This window comes from Meleagris gallopavo, chromosome 2 (assembly GCF_000146605.3).
Source record: "Meleagris gallopavo isolate NT-WF06-2002-E0010 breed Aviagen turkey brand Nicholas breeding stock chromosome 2, Turkey_5.1, whole genome shotgun sequence".
NCBI classification, from domain to species: Eukaryota; Metazoa; Chordata; class Aves; order Galliformes; family Phasianidae; genus Meleagris; species Meleagris gallopavo.
In genome coordinates, this window is record NC_015012.2 from 36107767 (window position 1) to 36127320 (window position 19554).

Here is a 19554-nt window from a genome sequence, read left to right on the forward strand (position 1 = left end):
AGATACCTGAGACAGCTTCATCTGCATGTGAGCAAATACGTGAAGAAAACCAACTACAGCATCCCATAGCCTGCTGTGTGCAAGACTTTGCTGATTCCCCGTACATGGCCCCTGTTTTTAACATTGCAACAAGAGAAAAAAATAAAGCAGGTTTTATCTGTAAGAAACTCAATTAAAAAAAACAAAAACAACAAAGAGAGAGGTATAATAGGGGTCTTTTAAAAAATACTTTGAAAAAAGAAGCATAAATAGAATTACCTATTTCATAACACCGTGAACCATAAGCAATGCCAATTGCTAATAGCCATTCTGACCCTGCTTTAGCCAAGCACCAATTAACAATTCAGAAGGACAAAAAGTATAGGTTAGCTATTCACAACTTTAAACTACAAATGTTAGAGGAGTTCAAGTCTTCAAGCTGATGTACTTGTTAGTTAGAAATAACCTTGTACAGTACAGACGCAAAATTGTTATAAGAGATAGAGACTAGGATTCCTGATCCGTTTTTGCACCAAATCTACTTGTAAAACACAGTGTTAAGAAATATTATTCAAAAAATTCCAATTTCCAAAAAGCAAGATTCCAAAATCTTTTGAAACCTCAGACAATAGCACATAAAACATCTACTAGCTAACAATATTTCTTGTGATTTGCCAAACAAGTATACAAAAACATATGTATGCACATGTATGTAAGTTGCTGCTACTCGTATTTAATCAGCACAAAATTACCACACTTCAGTATAATATGTACAAGATTTTTTTCAATACATTTTGAGATTAATTATTCAGTGAAACGCTTCATTTTTTTATTTGTTGCAAGGAAACCAAAGCTGCCTCAGAAATAATTAATTAAAAAACAACCCTACTATCATAGAATGGCTTGCGCTGAAAGGGACCTCAAGGATCAACAAGTCCCCAGCCTCTCTGCCACAGTACCTGTACTTTGTAAACAACCAAAGGATGATTATTTACTAATACGTGTAAATTTGTCTGAATTATTAAGGTCCCCAAAGAGCAGTGCCAGTAATGCAAAACTTATTTGAATAAATGCACTAAAATCATTTTGAAGCATAATTCCATCTATTTTATATCCCTATCTATACTTCATTTTGCCTACATTATATCTAAAGCATTACTCATTTTCTTACAAATTCATAAAATTATAATGAAATATTTTACCTGGATATACTCCGTGAGAGTATTGAAAACTTGTTTTGCAACCTGGATGGCTTTGGAAAAATTTCGTTGCCCTTGTTCATCAATAACATCCTTCCCAGAATAATACCAATAGAAATCACTAATTGACTCCTAAAAATAGTTGCAAGAACCACAAAGAGATTACACAATCAAAGTTTCTCTAATCAATTCTTGATCAAATCAGAAAAATATTGCTAAGCTTATAGTTCTGAAAAGTAATTAGCTTATGTTTTTAAATGATTCTTCACACTTTGTCAAGTATTACTTCAAGAATTTTCATCACAGGGGAATTGATAGGAATAACGAACAATAATGAACTGACAAAAAGAAAAAAAACTATTAAAAAAGGATAAAAAAAAGGAATGAGATTGGTTGCCATCTGCTCTTATAAATAAAACTGCTCACATTCTGAACAGGAGGACACAATATTACTGTGATGCTGCATGCTGCTCATGAAAGAATCTCTCTTTACACTCTGCGCTTGATACCCATTCAGTAGAGGGAACAAATGTAGTTTTGTATGCAAGATGCCTGTTACTGTCTTCTGTCTTCCCCAAAGGAAACCTCATAAAAGTTTCAACAAAGAAAGCAATGGAATAGAAATCACTGTATTACCCCCACAACTTCTACAGAGAGTAAAGATAAATAGCAACAGTGATAACAGCAGTAACTTAAAGAATACTTATTTTAAGAGATTGGAATTCTTAGCTACAATACATAAATAGTTAAGAGAAAATTTAGCTAGATAAATAAAATGAAACAGAACTGATTGAGTATCATGTACAGTTAACCATTACCAGTAACAATGGTAAGCTTTCATATTTAAAGATTAAGGATAAACTTCAAAGTAGAGGCTTGAAAAATTTTTAAACTAGCCTTTTGCTTTTCTCCTTTCCCTCACCCCAACACACATCCATTAGGAAATGATGAACTATTCTTATGTTTCACTTTGTGCCATGCATATAACAGACCAGTGGTAAAATAATCAGTATGCAGATGAAAAAGTTGGCTGAAACTGGAGTCAGTCAACAATTGTATGCACTGAACTGTGCCGTTAGCACCTACCTACCTTCTGCATGCACTGTATCACGGAATCATTTGAGTTGGAAGGAACCCTTATTAAAGGTCATCTAGTCCAACTCCTCTGCAATGAACAGGGAAACCTAGAGCTAGATGAGGCTGCCCAGAGTCCCATCCAACCTGACCTTGTGTGTCTCCAGGGATGGGATATCCTCTACTACCTCTCTGGGCAACCTATTCCCATATCACCACCCTTATTGTAAAAAAAAAAAGAAAGCAAAAAAGCACCTTCTTATATACAATCTAAATCTCCCCTCTTTTAGTTTCAAGTCACTCCCCTTGTCCTATCACAACAGACCTTTCTAAAGAGTCTATCCCCTTCTTTCTTTTAGAAACTTTTTAAATACTGAGAAGTTCACTCTCAGATCTCCTAGGAGCCTTCTCTTCTCCAGTCTGAACAGCCCCAGCTCTCTTAGCCATCCTCAAAGGGTAAGAGTTCCATCTCCTTGATCATTTTTGTGGCCCTCCTCTGGGCATGCTACAATAGCTCTGTCTCTCCTGTTCTGAGGACTCTACATCTGGACACAGTACTCCTAGTAATGTCTCATCAGCACAAAGTAGAAGGGTAGGATCACCATGCTTGACTTACTGGCTCAATGCAGCCCAGGATATGTTGGTGTTCTGGGCTGCCAGGGCACATTGCTGGCTTATTTTCAGAACCCCCATGTCCTTTTTGGCAGAGCAGTGCTTTAAGGATGAAGTTTGATCTTGCTGTAAACAGAACTTTTTGTTGCAAAGAACCACTTATCACTCAAGGAAATTCCAAGGAAATTAAAAAATTCTGAGTTTTCACATAGAACAGTCTACCTTATTATCAAAATACATAAAAAGTGAGATGGTAAATGTTGCATAAATACCAGTCATCTTAGTCATCGACTTAATTAGTACAGAAGTTAACCTACCTGAACTCTCAATAAGTAATCCACAGTGGAAATGATAATATTAACAGTTGTGTTGTTACCAGTCTGAGTTCTCAGGTAATTCTGAAAATCTAAAATTTCAAATAAAGCTTTTAGTTTAAATTTAAGTGCAAAATTTACAGAATTATTGCTAATTAAATTCTGATTAAATATGATAAAGGAAAGTATACCTTAAAGGAATAGATTTTTATTTTTCCACTACTTGTATTTAAGAGTTTCAGCATTTTATTGCAGAGATCATATAAAAAAGATAAGTCAGGCATTTGATTTTTGTTTTTCATCTGTAGAAATTTAGTTTGACCATATTTATGACTAATTTTACATCCTTAGAATTCCATCAATTCCAAGAGAATGAGGCCTAATATATATTTTGCAGATGAAAATGACAACGACAATGAAATCAAGTCTCGTATTTATACAATTCCTGATTGCAGGGTCACAAATATGTCCAATGGTTAATGCAAATTATTTTCTCCCCTCCATCACTAGCTAGAAATTATAAATAATGTGCATTTCCCTATATTGTTCATCTTTTCCAGTCAGGTCAAGACTGAAAATTCATCAGTTTGGAAACCAGTATCTTTTCTACAAAGCTTAAATAGATAAAACAGCCTGACAATTTATCACATATAAGTATTTTTCTTTTCTGTCTGTCTAGCAGCTTCACTACATTCTATAATATTTCATGAAGACTGCCCAACTTACAGCAGTGAAGAGCTTTTATCTTTAGTTATCTTTAAGTTAGTGCCACCTTGGCTTATCTGGAAGGCTGCCCACAAACCTGAATTGTGTCCTTCACAAAGCAATTGAAGAAAGCGAAAGAGGTCACAGGTGAACTCATCATCCTGCATCACCTTTTCTCCTGCAGAAAGTCCAGATGGGAAGCACAGATTATCACAGGCTGACAGCTAATATTGCATGCTCCCTGCAGAAAATCTCCATATTTAATTTTAAGGAAGAAGGAAAGAGAAAATTTATAGCCTCCAATCTACCTGAAGCACATATGACTTGTGCTTGACAGATAGTTTGTTTCAAAAAGTCTTAATTTAAAAAACAAACAAACAAAAAAAAACCTTTGGATTTATAAATATGGCAGCATGAGCATGGCAACATTTTAGAAATAATCCATGATTTACATTTTTGTTTGAGTATTCTAGGCATGAATGCTGCGTTACAAACAAAGGTTAGGATCAGATGAATTTGGTTACTGTCTATCACAAAACAAAGTACTTAAAAAGAGAATTAATTGAACGGTAATGAAAATCATTCCTCAAATAGATGATAAGATTTTAAAAATCTTAGAATAACCCAGGAAACTTATAGCTATCTGCATTCGCAATAATCGTTTAGACAGGATTTAGTACCTGTTTGCTGCCGACATAAAATGGATCTTGGGCTTTTGTTTCCCTTGACAAAATAAAGCAATAAACTTACGATGAACTAGAACAAATGCCTATGTGCTTCACTGACTTAGGTCCTTAAGTTCATTTTTTGGTAGACAGATAATATCCTAAAGTATAAATCTTAAAAAAATTTTCATGATCCTTCAATGGACAACAGAACACTAGTAAGCCTCGTATTAAAACAACACTATTTCAATTATTTCAACACCTACAGTTAACTTTGTGCGCTGAAGTGAGATGAGAAGAAAAAAATATTCATCAGTGAAAACAATCACAACTGCGAAAAAGGTAGAACAGCAGCCAGTAAAAGATAATAATAAGATAATATTGGTGATTAAAACAAATAAAGGTTCTGCAATAAATCCCCCTTTCAGGACTTCAGACAAGTATTTGGAATGCATATGGAAATAAACTTGGAAACCACAGAACTTATTTTCTTTGAGAATATACATGATTTGAATATATGGCCAAGTGTTATTTTTAGATAGCAAAATGGAAGGATGAAAAAATGTAGGAGAACTGCAGAGAAAATGGTTGATATATCTACAGCTTGCAAAATCAAGCTCATAAAGGGTGCAAATATCTGTTTTTTACATATCAAGATATCACTGAATCAAAGTCATTTGCATGGATAACATTACAGAGTGAATTAAAATATTTTTAAACCTTTTTTTTCCCCTGACCTCTCATCAATTCACATTTTTCAGAACTACAAGGAAAATAAAAAGTCAGAATTTAAAACAATTACATGTATGAGTTCACAGAGAATTTATCTCCTGGCTACTAGAACACCTACTAGAATTTATAAAAGTTATAAAACAAATCCCAATTTTAATATTTAAAAGGTTTGGGAGGGCATTTTATTCAGCTGTACCATAAAGAAATCAAAAATGAATACAAGTTATTGGACAATTCTGCAAACTCAAATTGCATGTATGTAATCTCACATATGCTGAAAAAGTTAATCCTTTTGAAAATAATCTTTTTCTCTATTTTAAAGTAAAGAATAAATAAAAAGCACTGCTTCCAACAGCTTGGGCATACAAAGATTTAAAATAATGCTAGTTATCCATTTTTACAGCTGACTAAAATCTCACTAAAACCAATGTCGATACTGTCAGGAGTCTTATTTTTCAGATCTTACTTACAGACTGAAAGAAGTGCCTTATTGGAAACTATAGAATTGAAGTGCAAACTCATTTGTTTTTATAAAATCTAAGAATACAACCTTTGCTGTTGCACACGCAAGTTCATGCCACCTCACACAAACATTTATTTAGAAAATGTACTTACAAACATGCACACTGGCACAGGTTGTCCTGACATTGTCCTCTTTAGCCTTTGTTAATATGATGTGTAAGAAAGTATGTGCCAGAATATACATATGTTAAAATAGTCTAAATGCTGCCATTGCTCATGTTGTATGTAAATGGTATGACTACACACATGAAAAATTTATGTGCGTAGTTTTGGAAAAAGTGATATCCTGTGTTTGTGATGTATAGGAACAGAAGTATATAACTATACAGGAAATGAAAATAATTTTGATTGAAAAAATGAAATATGTCTGTTTGCTTGAAAGTGCATGTGTCCAAGTTTGATAATTCTCTATTTTGTTATTGCTTGATTGTTTATAATTAATATCCTTTGTGGAACACATTTGACTTCTATTACTCAGAAATATTGATACATCCATATTTCAGAAAGGATCACAACTTCTTTTTGAATGTAGCTAAGCAAGAGCAAAGATCTCTCATAGTAAATTTATTCTTACTGATAATATTGCATTGTATTCTGTGTACTGCATGCCTTTGACACTTCAAGAATCTAATTCAAAAAAGAAAAGCACAGAACCACTTATCTGAAGTCAATCTACTTAAGTGCCCCTTATAAATGCAAACACTGATTCAAAACCAGTAATATAAATGTAGAAAATACAACTGCAATGTAGGCTACAGAGAATTACAATGAACTTAGAAAACCAGGTTTAGTGGGACTATGTCAGAGAACAAAGGCTTATTTATTTATTTCATGTAATTAACAGATGAAAATAGTCCTCACATATTCTCTCACTGTCTTCATTACAAAGCATTTGCATCATTCCCAATCAATTTAATAACACATCCTTAACTATCAGATCAAATTCAATGCTAAAATAATACTTAATTATAATAAGCCTTCTGAGAACTTACAAAGAAAAAAAAGTCACAATACAATATTAATAGCTAAAAATAAAAATAGAATTTTCCTAATTAGAAAAAAGCACAACAATTTACTAACAGTATTACTGGGGAGACAGTAACTTTCTGTTATATGAAAAAGCTAGCTGAAAACCTACTATTACTGTTCAACTGGGGAGAAATAAAACAATAACAAAAAAAAAATCTTCATACTCTGAAAAATAAACTTAAGTGTTAAAATTACATTATCTCTACATGTGTGGTACAGTTACTGTTTGCAACACATGACAGAAAATTTGGGGTGTTAAGTTAAACTTGACAGCATTCATCTAAAATATTTTAACCTAGACATTAATCTAGATTATACTTGTGAGTTTTATCTGTTTAAAAATTGCCATTTTCAGTATGATTTCTTGAATAATTTAACCTGGAATAATTACTGCTGAATCATAGGTTTTATTTAAAATTAAAAGTGAGGTTTGGATTTGCAAGCTCTTTGTTGTTATTTATTAAAATAATAGCCCTATTCAGGAAAGATGTAAATCTTGCCAGTATTAATTATGAATAAAGAAAATAAGAGTTTTGCCATCAGATAGTATTATGGTAGTAAGCTAACACTTGCAGCTCAAATGTTCTTTCCCTGTCTGAATTCAAGACTTATTTCTGAAGGAGGAAATCAACTAACCCAATTCCATAAGTGACAAAATAACGTATGACAAAGATTGTCAAATATGGTGCAAAACAATATAAATGGTCATCTTGAAATTTCTATTTTCATGTTAATATTTTAAAGATGTCTCACAAATTCAGTATTAGTTAAATGCAATTGAATTTTATTCCTACATTAATTTAGACAGATAAAAAGGTTAGTCTAAAATTTCAGAAGTTTGTAATCCAATATACTAGCATTATATCCACTGAAGACACTTTTCTGAGAGCAGCAAAACCAATAATATTAGTACAAATTGTATCAGTGAAAGACTGGTACATTGTGTTTGCATAGATATACTAGCAATATTCAATATACTAGCAGTGTTCTCCTTAAGGCAAAGCAAAATAAGAAAATGAGGCGGGAAATCATAATGACTAAAATTTCAGATGTGAAATTTCCCTATCAACAATTATGTTGCTCACCTGGGGACTTATTCACCTTTTCACATAACTCAAACCATAAGCTGGGATAATTATGTCTATTACAGAGAGTTACCTGGTTTAGCTACATTAAAAGTTCCTCAGATTAAAAATTTGGAGAAATACTTCTCATTACAATGCCTAAAAGACTGGAAAGGTATTACTGTTTCAGGGAAGGGTGTTTTGTTTAAATTCTAGCTGACTTTCAGAGATCATAGAATGGTTTGAGTTGCAGGGGATCTTCAAAGACCACGTGGTCCAACTCCGCTGCACTGAGCAGAGACAGTCACAACTATCCTTGTTATTATTTTCTATCTGTACAATTTGCCAGATATATTTAACACATTTCATTGAAAACAGCAATTTAAAGCAAACTTTCTCATAACTATTCAGAGAGCAGGGAAATTTAAAGTACAATAACGTGCACAGAAGTAGGTTCATCCTGACTGTGAATTACAGTCAGAAGAAAAATAATTCCATCTTAACATACATAAGTTTCTTTATGAATTCTTAAAATACTTAAAAATTAAAAGTATCTTTCTAGAACACTGCCTACCAAATTTAAGATTAACTAAGCGTAAACTTTCCACGTGATATGAGACATAAAGCAAGGCACTTAAAAACACTGCACTTTCAAGAATATTTTGACTCACAGTGAAATGATAGAGTATGAGTGTTAAATGAAAAATGAAAAACCATCACAAGATAATAAGCATATATTTATACACTGGTTTGGTTTTGAATCCTCTTTTTTTTTTTCCCCCGAAAAGGAAACGAACAATCAAATCAAAACAGAATACGTACAGAAGAAACAACATTGAGTACATCACAAAAACAAGAAAGAAACACATTTGCAAAAGAACCATTGATGTTTTTACCAGTGGGGGTTCCAGGGTTTGGAAAGGGAAGGTAGTACCAGTCAGAGGAATACCAGGACAAGGAGCTTAAAACGTGGACAGCACAAAGAAACAGTTGGAATAGAGCAATGAATCTCAAATCCATGTCGACTAAGTATAGGGCTTTCTGCCTATTGCCGAAGTTGATGTGGGACCAGAAACAAACTTTAATATAGCACTGCCCTTCATGAAAACATGACTGTATGAGTAAACAGTAGTCTTTCTTTGAATTTGGCAGGAATAATTTCAGACTTACATGTCGTAAACTCAATTATAGTTATTCATTAATATGATTCTGTGCCAGATTCTGAAGACATGAGAAACAGGCCACAATGCGCATTTTACATTTTGCTATTCCCTTGGGAATTAATAAAATGATCGTCAATGAGGAGTAATTTATTACTCATAGAATAACTATCTCCCTTGAAGAAAAATAACGGGAGAAAGTTCCACATCTGTCATTGGTACTTCCTTGGAAGTATTTTACAAGTGGCAATTCATACGATTGCAAACAGACATATGATGTCACGTATCCTATAAAATCTAGGATACCTGAAAACTGTTCACCATAGGAGTTTCCACAAACAGGCACTGGCTGGGCTTTTGTAATGCTATCAGGTCTTAATACCAGCAGCTAGACAGCTCTTAGGTAAATTTCTTTTCAGTGAATTGAAAAAAGTGTGCTTTATAATACAGAAAATACTATAATTTGAAGGGATCATAATATAAGAATAAAGTAACTGTAAGAAGAAAATAAGAAACCTTTTTTTGATTTGGCTTTGCTTTGCTGTTGTTTTCTTGAATTTCCAGTAACTGAATAATAGTCTATCAAAAAGTAAATATTAGTAAATATTATCCTTTTGCTTTAAGAAATTTTTGGCATAGTGTAATTACTGTATCTTGACATTGCCGTTGCTGCTTGTCAATAACAAAGAAAACCAAAACACATTATTCTAACTGTAGAAATCTGTTAGTTTGCCAAATGGAAATTTTGACTCAGAAAACAAGCAAAAAATCGAGATTCTTTCACCTTCCTCCTTCAACATTTTGCTGATCAAAAGACATCTGCTATGTTTGAGCTTAGTGTTTCTGCTGAAAGGCATATCCATATTTTATTTAAAATTCTTAGTTCTCGTGGTTGATGGTAACATCTCATGGCAACTACTCTTACATGACATTTTATAGTATTTTAGAGTGCTGTTGAGGAACAGGAACATTTAAACATCAAGTAGTTTTCAGAGCAAAGATAAGCTACCTGTAAATATTTACACCTCTAAATTAGAGAAGAACTACCTCTTCCTGGTATCAACTCCTGACCACATTAGTTAAACCTAGCCAGTGGCAAGTCCTCTCCCCACTAACCACCCTCAAATCCTCACTGGATCCACCACTGATTTCCTGTGTTTGCACAAACCAATGCAGCAATAAAGCTACATTCAAAACACAACATAAATACTACAGGAGGACTATAGCACGAGACTTGGTGTATGTAGAGGTACACTTCTTTACTTTATTTTTTTTTAAACATTTCATCCATTGCAAATACTGGGATATAAAATAAAAAGAAATGAAAAAAAAGTTTAAAAAAGCTTGCTGCTTTTACATCTAGCATGCCAGTTACTGTGCAAATTCTGAGAAAGGAAGGAAGAACAAAGCAGGGAGAGTTGATGACAAAATTAAAAGTTTAGAATACATAATTATAATAATAATAGGAGAGAATCACTGGTTTAACACTCTTACAGGAACAAAAAATCTAATGGTGTTCAGGAGCTGTACAGTGCTGACACGAAACTAACAACAGAAAATAAAGAAAATGCAGTTGTGTATAATAATTACCACGCTCATGAGTGATGACTGAGGAAGGGAGGACATTTAGTTCAACGAAAGGAAACAAGAAAAGAAAAATTGATAAATTGTTTTCAGCAAATACAGAATTGATTTAGTATTGTTTTGGCAAAATTAGTACTATACTAAAATGTAAGGATCAAATAAACAGGAAAAAATACAACAAAAAAATCCCCTCAAAACGAGGAAGAACAAAAATACTCTAGCATCAGTAGAGTTAATTATACAATGTTCAAATAATTATTAATATATTAATATATTAATATATTAATCTGCTTTCAATAGCAGGAGTTTCTAGAAACAGAAGTAGCTGTTCATCTTATAATTCAAATTATAAATAAATTTTTAGTAATAGAAATATTGTCCAAGAGCTTAAAACACTGTGTAAAATAATTTTCAGTAAAATATGAAAGTAATGGTCAAAAACTTGTATGACAGATAATTGTATCAGTGTTCAATTTACAATCACATGACTAAAGTTTAGCCATTTGAGTTCACTGTATTTTGTTTACTCACTTAACTCTAGCAGTCTATATTTAACTTATAATTTTACTTTGGAGCACTTTTGGAGAAACAGCATTTTATTATCAGTCTTGAAATAATCCAGCCAAATTTAATATTCTATGATGCTGATTTAATACAAGCAATTGAATAGTCAGGAAATATGCTACATAAAAGAGTTACAGGCACAATAGCTAATGAGATATGAAGTGTTGCAGGTATGATCTTTGAGCCCCAAAATGCAATGACGATTATGCAGTCAAGCTTTTTTACCTTGTTTTTAAGATAAAAACATGTTAAAAGATTTGGTCACTGTAGGATTCAAACACAAAAATACACTGTAAAAAATATTGTACATAAGGGGAGAAATTGTGCTTTGGTAGCCCTAATAGTCAGGTAAAAATGAGACTAATCGTTCAAGACAACATAGGAAGGTAATCAAAGAACTTACTGTCAAAACAGAAGAAAGAAACTGACAGTGAACTGACAACACAGAGAGTAGAAAGCTGAAGTTGTACAAAGTCAAAAGTGAAGCTTGTTTATTTATTTTTTTAATATTTTACCACAGACCAACAGAAATGCTTATTTCAAAGAAGCAGCTTTCCCAGAAGACTTCTTTCCAAGTTTTCTTGACCTCTACTATTTAACCTATTGTTTAACTAAATCGTCTGGTTTAAATTCTGGCCAAATCAATTTAAGAAATCAGGTGGGAGCTTTTAATTTCATTTTATGCTGAAAGTGGTTAGGGACTTCTGAAATGTTATACATGCATAAACATTGTTTGTAACTAGAATCTGCTTTCAACTTTACAAGTAATTTCTTCACTTCTTCAAAATGATGGGTAAGCCTCCTTTGAGACAGTACTGAAATTTATTTAGTATTGACAAGTATGGGCTTAAACAGACCAATTACATATAAAATACTTCTACATATCACATCTTAGCTTCAGACTCTAGACACATATTTAAGGTTTCTTTCAAATTTTCTTCTACAAAATATAGAAGAAAAAGTTCACAGATCATTTCTGTCAAATTATTACCTGATCCCTCTTCAGTCACCATGCCAAGGCCTTCTGCTTTGTTTTGACGTTCAAATGCATTTAGATCAAGAACACTGAAATGAGAAAAATTGTATTTGTTCAGAGATTAATTAAATATATGTAGTATTTTATTTTTTGAAAGATAGGAAAGGATTTGTGATTTCATTTAAGCATATAATCATACTAGTGTCAAAAATAGTGGCTTACTATACCCGTCTGCTATAAGATTACAAAACTCAGTGCTATAGACTTAACATGCTTTTGCCCTGGAAATGACAATACAATTTAGTTTTTTATAATTGATTGAAAAAAAAAGAGAATGCGTATGACATATATATATATATATATATATATATATATACGCACACACACTCATTTTCAGGGGCTGCAAAGAAGCCACATTATTGACTGCTTTCATACTATAGTCCAAATGACTAACCTCAAGCAGAAAGAAGAATGCAATTAGAAGAATTCAATGTCATTTCAAGTTCACCTCTCCCTCCCTTCACGTTCTGAAAAACTGAAGATGCCAAAAGGGCATCTATACTCGGTTATCCTGATGTAAGGAATTTGTACTCTTAATAGATTTCCATCTGCGAATTGAAAGGTTTGGACTTTCACTGCTTACCATGTTAGCTTGCCATTAACAATTCTTTTTCATAAGCAAGAAAGTGTAGAGAAATAACACGAACATTGATGAATTCCAATCTAACTGAATTCAAGTTTCATAAACATATCTGAAAACAAATCATTAACTAAGGCAGATTGATATAATATGAAGATTTTTATACCATATTGTCCTCTATCCTGAATCTAGCACATGGCACTCTCTGGGTATTGTTAGTGAAAAAAAAAATCCAATTCTTTTTAAAAGAATATATCCTGTAGAATAAAACCTAAATATAAAATAATGAATTTTTAACGTAGATATTTTCTTACCTACAGGACTGCATAAGACCAGCAAGACTCTGAAAGAAACCCACATCTTTTTTATCCTTGAGGTAGTCGAGCATTTTCTGCAGTAAAAACAGATCACATGCATAGAGAATTAATATTTACACTACACATTATTCTAGTTCACATAATGCTATATTGATTCTAGATTGCTAGTGGTATTGGTTTTTCAAAATATCTCTAATATTTACAAATTATGTAATAAGAGTCTTGCTGAGAAAAGTGTAGGTGTCAGAAATAAAAAGAACATTTAAAGCCAAATCCCTGAAAGAAAAAGACATCTATTTTGTTTAATTCTCCTTAAAACGTGGAAAATAAAGTCAACTCAGTAGAATTTTTTGTGTTGATTATAAATAGGATCTTACTACTACTCAGCAATACATTTCTATTCACTACTATTTAGCACCAGACTGGGATTGTCATGACCTTAATTTATTTTAGCTTATTTTAGATGCAATAGCACATCAGTAGTCAGAGGAATGTTTTACATTTGTTTTAGCTGCAGTGTAATCAGTACTACTCTTCTGATAATAGATTACAATAACAAGAATCTATTCTGTGATTCTGGAACGAATATGCTGTCAAGTGAAGATACAGGATCAAACCAGAGGCTAAGATGTGAAAAAAAATCACAGTGGTCAAAGATCAGTTTCAACTGGAATGAGAGTGGTGAGGTGCTGGAACAGGCTGCTGAGAGAGGTTGTGGATGCCCCATCCCTGGAGATGTTCAAGGTCAGACTGGACAGGGCCCTGGGTAACCTGGTCTAGTATTAAATGGGGAGGTTGGTGGCCCTGCCTGTGGCAGGGGGGTTGGAGATTCATGATCCTTGAGGTCCCTTCCAAGGGATTTTGTGATTCTGTAAGAATTCACTTCCTGAATGAGATGAAACTTTTTTTACAAGTAACAAAAATAATAGGAAAAAAGGTAATAAGCAAAGTCCAACAAAAAAGAAAAAAATCAGACACATCATAATGTATTATCACAACCTTACATAGATCCAAGATGGTGGAAAAAGAAACCACATCATCAACACAAAACTAATTGTAGGAAAGAACACCAAATGACTTTTCAAAATTACTTCCACGTGCCTTCCTCTGCCCCAGCCATTATTCCCAAGGAAGACTGAGGAGTTCATGCTAGGGCCCAAAGAAAAATTGGAAAGGTGAACATAACACCTGAGGAAAGGTGTAGAAATGAGGCAACTGAAAAATAGCAATTCTTACCATTGATGCTTTTATTTTATATATATATGTAACTTAGACTACAAGAATTATTATATTAACCAGATTCATAACTGTCCTGAAGTCTGATTAAAAACTTTAACAATTTTTTTTTATTTAAAAAAACTGAATTGTTGTATTTTAAATTCAGATTAAATAATTATGTACACATTATAATTTTTCTAAGTCATTTACTGTCAGTTCAATACAAAGAACTGGCAAATGTTCAAGTAGATACTTCTCTAGATAATTCGTGTTCTTTCAAGTCACTTCCTGGAAATGATAGCCTCAGAAATGGTTATCTGTTTGGCTTTCCTCAAGTTCTTCAATGATTAGTTGACAGAGCAGACTAACTATTCCCAGTTTCCTGTATTCCTTGAAATCACCCCAGAGCAATGAAGTAATGGCAAGTCTGAAATCTTCCAGACTAAGGAATCTTGAACTACTACAGAACACTGAATGTAGTCTGCGTGAGGCACTTCTCTTCAACAGTACAGAATACTGTCAAAATACAAGATTTGCCCCCCTCTGCTCGCTACATTATGTTACCATAAACTAACAAATCAAGTTTCAATTCTCTGCTTTTATCAAAAAGACTGTCCAAGGTATAAGCTAAGTACTTTTGATGTGTAAAAATTTATCTGTGAATACCGAGACCAGTAATTTTTCCCTGCTGTCTACAAGACAATAGCAAACTTCCCTCAAAAATTATTTCACAAAATTCTTTGCAAGACATAACAGTTTAACATAAAGTTTCTCCATTCCAGACAAACTGAAAAACATTTATTTTAGCCTTGCATTCTGCAGATTAATTATGTATATAGATAAAAAGAATATATCTAGCAAACAAGATATTATTTTGTAAACTGGTTTCCTCTGGGGATGACATTAAGAGTATAAATAGCCCTTGAAAATAGTCTTACTACAAAATTCATTACAATAATAAGGGCTTTTTAAATAAAGTTCTGTACTGACTAGAATGAGTGAAAATACATGAATGCTGTACCTGCTGAACAGTAGAATTTCCTCCATTTAAGATGGCAATCCCTAGCTTCAGGGTAGCTGCAACCATTGGCCCCATCTCACCTTAAAATTATAAAAAATAATTTTAGATCGCACTTTAAAGCAAGAATGTTCTATCAAGTTTTTCATGCACCGACTTAAATGACAGTTATCAGGAGGGACATGTCTGTTTCTCATGTAAAACAGTACGTTTCATGCTAGCTAGCTTGAGTTAAGACCTTTGTGAGCACTTTTTAAAAACTGCAATTTCAAAGTTCATCAGAAATATTATGAAATCAATTAAAAAAAAAATTACCTTTACTAGCACTGATTGTCTGAAGAACCATCTCAGCAGCACCCCGGTCATGCAGTCTGGCTTGCTGATACAGAAGTTTTTGCTTTTCCATTTCTTTTTCCTGAATAAAAATTCCAGTCATTTAAGATGAAAACTTCAGGTTTTTGGTTTTCTCTTAGTATATGGGCTCTATGGCAACATCATGGACCAACTTAACACAGACAGTGCTATCCAACAGATATTTAACATGTTCAAGAAATATTATCCCCTTGGTATTTTTCTTTAATGTTTTTAGTAGTTTATCTGAAAAGAGTTATTTCAATTGTAAATAATTAGGTTAGTTCAAAGCCCATATTCATTATATATATACTGCGTATATAAAACTTGCACATATGTGCAACAGTTGACACTCAATCTTCTACAGTGGGACCATAACTTAATACTGCTCAGCATATGGCTCTTGAGTTGCAAGTTCTTGCTGAATACCACAGTAACCAAAGCATTTCACATTTTTTTTTACAACTTCTCATTACAACACGATACAGATTGCCCACCCTACCAAAAGAGTATTTGACAGAATGCACTGTGCTTTTATATTTCACATCCTATAGCGGCAACAAACAATACTGCATGGCACTGCTTGAGCAATGGTGAAGTTTGTTCTTTATAATTTAAACTACTACTAAAAAAAAAACAAAGAAGAGCATAAGGAGCGAACATAAAGGCACAGTTAACTCCAGATGAATTTAAAGTTTCACAAAATTAATTGAAGTCTGCTGGACAATTGAGGATGACTAAGCAGTATAAGTTGCAAAATGGACGTTGCATAGAGCCCTATGACAGTGAGTCCATCAGATGGCGTGGTAGAAAGCTTACTCAACAGGAACATGACACAATCAGTTAGTATCATGTCCAAAATCACACCGCCCAAAACAAGTATGACCTAAAAGCAGGAACAGCTGCAGCAGAAGTAGCCAGAATGACAGCTTTGCTGCCATAAACTTTCCATCAAAGTTACAGAAAAAAAGACATTGGAAGATGGAAGAGGTTTAAAAAATGAAGGCTTGCTATATAGAGAGTATGAATAATAAAAGAAAAAAGAAGAGGGAAAAAGAGAAATGCATTTAAATGAATGAAGAAAACCTTTAACTCAAAAGCAAACCAACACAGACATTTATGCTGTTACCAGAGAGTTCTCGCCGAGGCTGGCAAATTTGTTTCTTAAATCTTTGATATTATCGTGCTGCGGAAACAAAATTCATCAGGGTTTTTTTTTTTCCACACTATTAGCTCTCCTATGGTTAAATTGTATCTTTCTTTTTTTCTTAAATTAAGTAACGAGCTAGATGGAGGCGACAAAAAGAAAAAAAAATAAAAAATATGGCAGCTTTGCTTTATATTTAGCCATGCTAAAGTTTAAAAGTTTTGCCTTCATGTTTAAACCTCTTCCTGGGAGTTCAATGAAAACAAAACAGAAACATACACACATATGCACCTATGTGTGCGCACACACACACACCACTAGAAAATTGTGGCATCACAGGTTCAATACACCTACAATGAAATATTTTCCTTTGCATCAATCACTGTTTATTTTTAAAAAAAAACTTTTCCTATTCAGAGTTAATTTTTGTTTTAGACCCAACAATCTTTCAAGTTGTCTTTCATTGCGAGATTTATTATTCACAAGCCTACTACCAGATATACTACTTTCATATACAATATTTTTGAGTTCTTAAAAATGGGTACACTAAGGATATAGTTGTATAATCTCCAGACTAAAAAAGTAGGTATGCACAATTCTGGCAATGGCACTATAGCAGAACAGAAGAAACAGATATTGCTGACGAACTTGAAGTCAAAAGGATGGCATTTCTCATGAGATATCAAGCTGTTTACGTAATCAGAGTAGACCAAAACAAAACAAAACTCAAAAAAAGAATCAACAACAATTTCTTCTGAAAACAATCCTTCATTTGGTGATAAATCCCACCAAATAGCACACTGCCTTCTTCAGCTTGTCATTGCATTCTTTCTGTTGCTTTCCCTATGCAACATTAATACATAAAAATGTAAGTCAGGCTGGGAAAGCAGAGCGGTATAAATCCTGCTACATGGCAGCACTGATTTTTAGTAAGTAATCCATAGAAGGTATGAAACACAAATAGAGCTGCTGGCTGCTCAGGTTATCCACTTTTCTATAGGGAACACTTATTGCTAATAGTTACCTATCATAACAGATTGGGGTTTTGTGTTTTATTGTGCTTGCCAGTTAACATCAAGAAAACTACCAGAATAACTAACCAGTGGCTTGAATTTTCTGGCATTCACTAAAATCATAACAACAGTAAGTAAAAATGTCTCATCTGATCCGAAATCTTGAAGTAATTAATCTAAATAAATAAATAAATAAATTCAAAACTTTCTTGTGTGCTTTACATTTATATGGAAAAAAAGCTTAGAAATGTATTCGCACATTACGGATGTTCTCCAGCAAGCTTCCATGACAAAGAAGCATTTTCATCACACTGAAAGCAGAGACTCAAGTCTTTTTTTTTTTTTTTGATACTAAGAAATTACAGGCCAAAAACACAAATTGGGAAAAATAAAAAGGAATTTCTGAAAGTCCAGATGACAAAATATAGTAGTAAGTTAAAAAGAAAATTACTAAATTCCTAGAAGAAAAAAAAATCTTAGAAGTGAATTTTTAGTAAAACTGTTCTTTGCAATTCTAAAGCCATTTCTCTGTCATCTGCTGTACTTTCTTCCTCTATGTATTTTTCTACAGCTAATGAATGCTGATATATCACAATACCACATATTTACAAACCTTCTATCAGTTGATACTACTAGTAAAGCATCAGTAAATACTTCTGAAAACCTTTGAAAGTACTCTTTAAGCATCATCACTAAAAGTGATAAACAACTTCATGAATTAACTGCCATATTCTTAGATACATGCAGTCTCTAAGTAATTTTTTAATTTCCTCAAAACTAAACCTACTCAATTTGAATGTAGTAATTCTGGTAGAATTCCTGCAGTAGGGTGTTTATTAAATATTACTAAGTGAACATATGCTTTGATGTACTCTATCTTAATTCAATACCTTCATAAATTCAAAAATATTCCATACAATCCCTCAATATACATTTCCTTTTTGCAAAAATTTCTTCATTTCCGCTTGCAGCAGTATCTTTACTGATGAATGACATGTTTACCCTGTCATTCAATTATATTTTTCTCTCTTGCAATGAACTTTTCTTTCATATGTTATTTACTGCTAACATATTCTTGCTTATCGATAATGACGTCTCATCATATCAATTCTCATTCAGGTAAATAGGAATTAATATGTTATGAGTCTTAAAGAGGAAAAATATTGTATTTGGGATCTTTCAAATCTGTGTGGTTGTGTTCTCAGTTTCCAGTCTTTTTTTTTCTTTTTTTTTTTTTCCCCTGTTGACACAAATAATAGCTACCAAATCACACATTACTTCCAAACTGTGCCATTACTTCTTGTTTAATGGTGGGTAATAAACCTGACATACTTGGAATAGTTGAGATAGATGTTTAACTCTCTATGTTAATTAAAAATGAAAAACTCCACAAAATTAATGGATCATTTAGAATATTTCACTATGACTAGACCTGAATTCTTTAGCTGAAGCACCATATCTTCCATAGAGCAATAGGTTTGGCAAGATAATTAAGGAATTACTGCACCTAAAATAATCACAGAACCCTGTGGCATGCCTGGGAGTGCTCTTTGCTCTTGCAAAATACCACATCAGCGCAGCTGGAACACCGTAGCATGAAGCAATGCTGACAGACACAGAAGACAAAAGCAGCCAGAACACATGTTGAATTATCTTAATGAGTAGACTCAA

At 33.0% G+C, this 19554-nt stretch overlaps 1 protein-coding gene across 1 annotated transcript in view; it reads right to left on the reverse strand.

Annotated features, from left to right (window-relative positions):
• RYR2 (ryanodine receptor 2) overlaps positions 1 to 19554 on the reverse strand; it is a 347696-nt gene that overhangs the window by 32144 nt on the left and 295998 nt on the right. Inside the window, 8 exon segments of the mRNA XM_031552189.1 lie at positions 7 to 111; positions 1182 to 1310; positions 3182 to 3270; positions 3981 to 4061; positions 12195 to 12268; positions 13134 to 13210; positions 15376 to 15455; positions 15688 to 15787. Coding sequence (XP_031408049.1) covers positions 7 to 111; positions 1182 to 1310; positions 3182 to 3270; positions 3981 to 4061; positions 12195 to 12268; positions 13134 to 13210; positions 15376 to 15455; positions 15688 to 15787 — 735 coding nt within the window.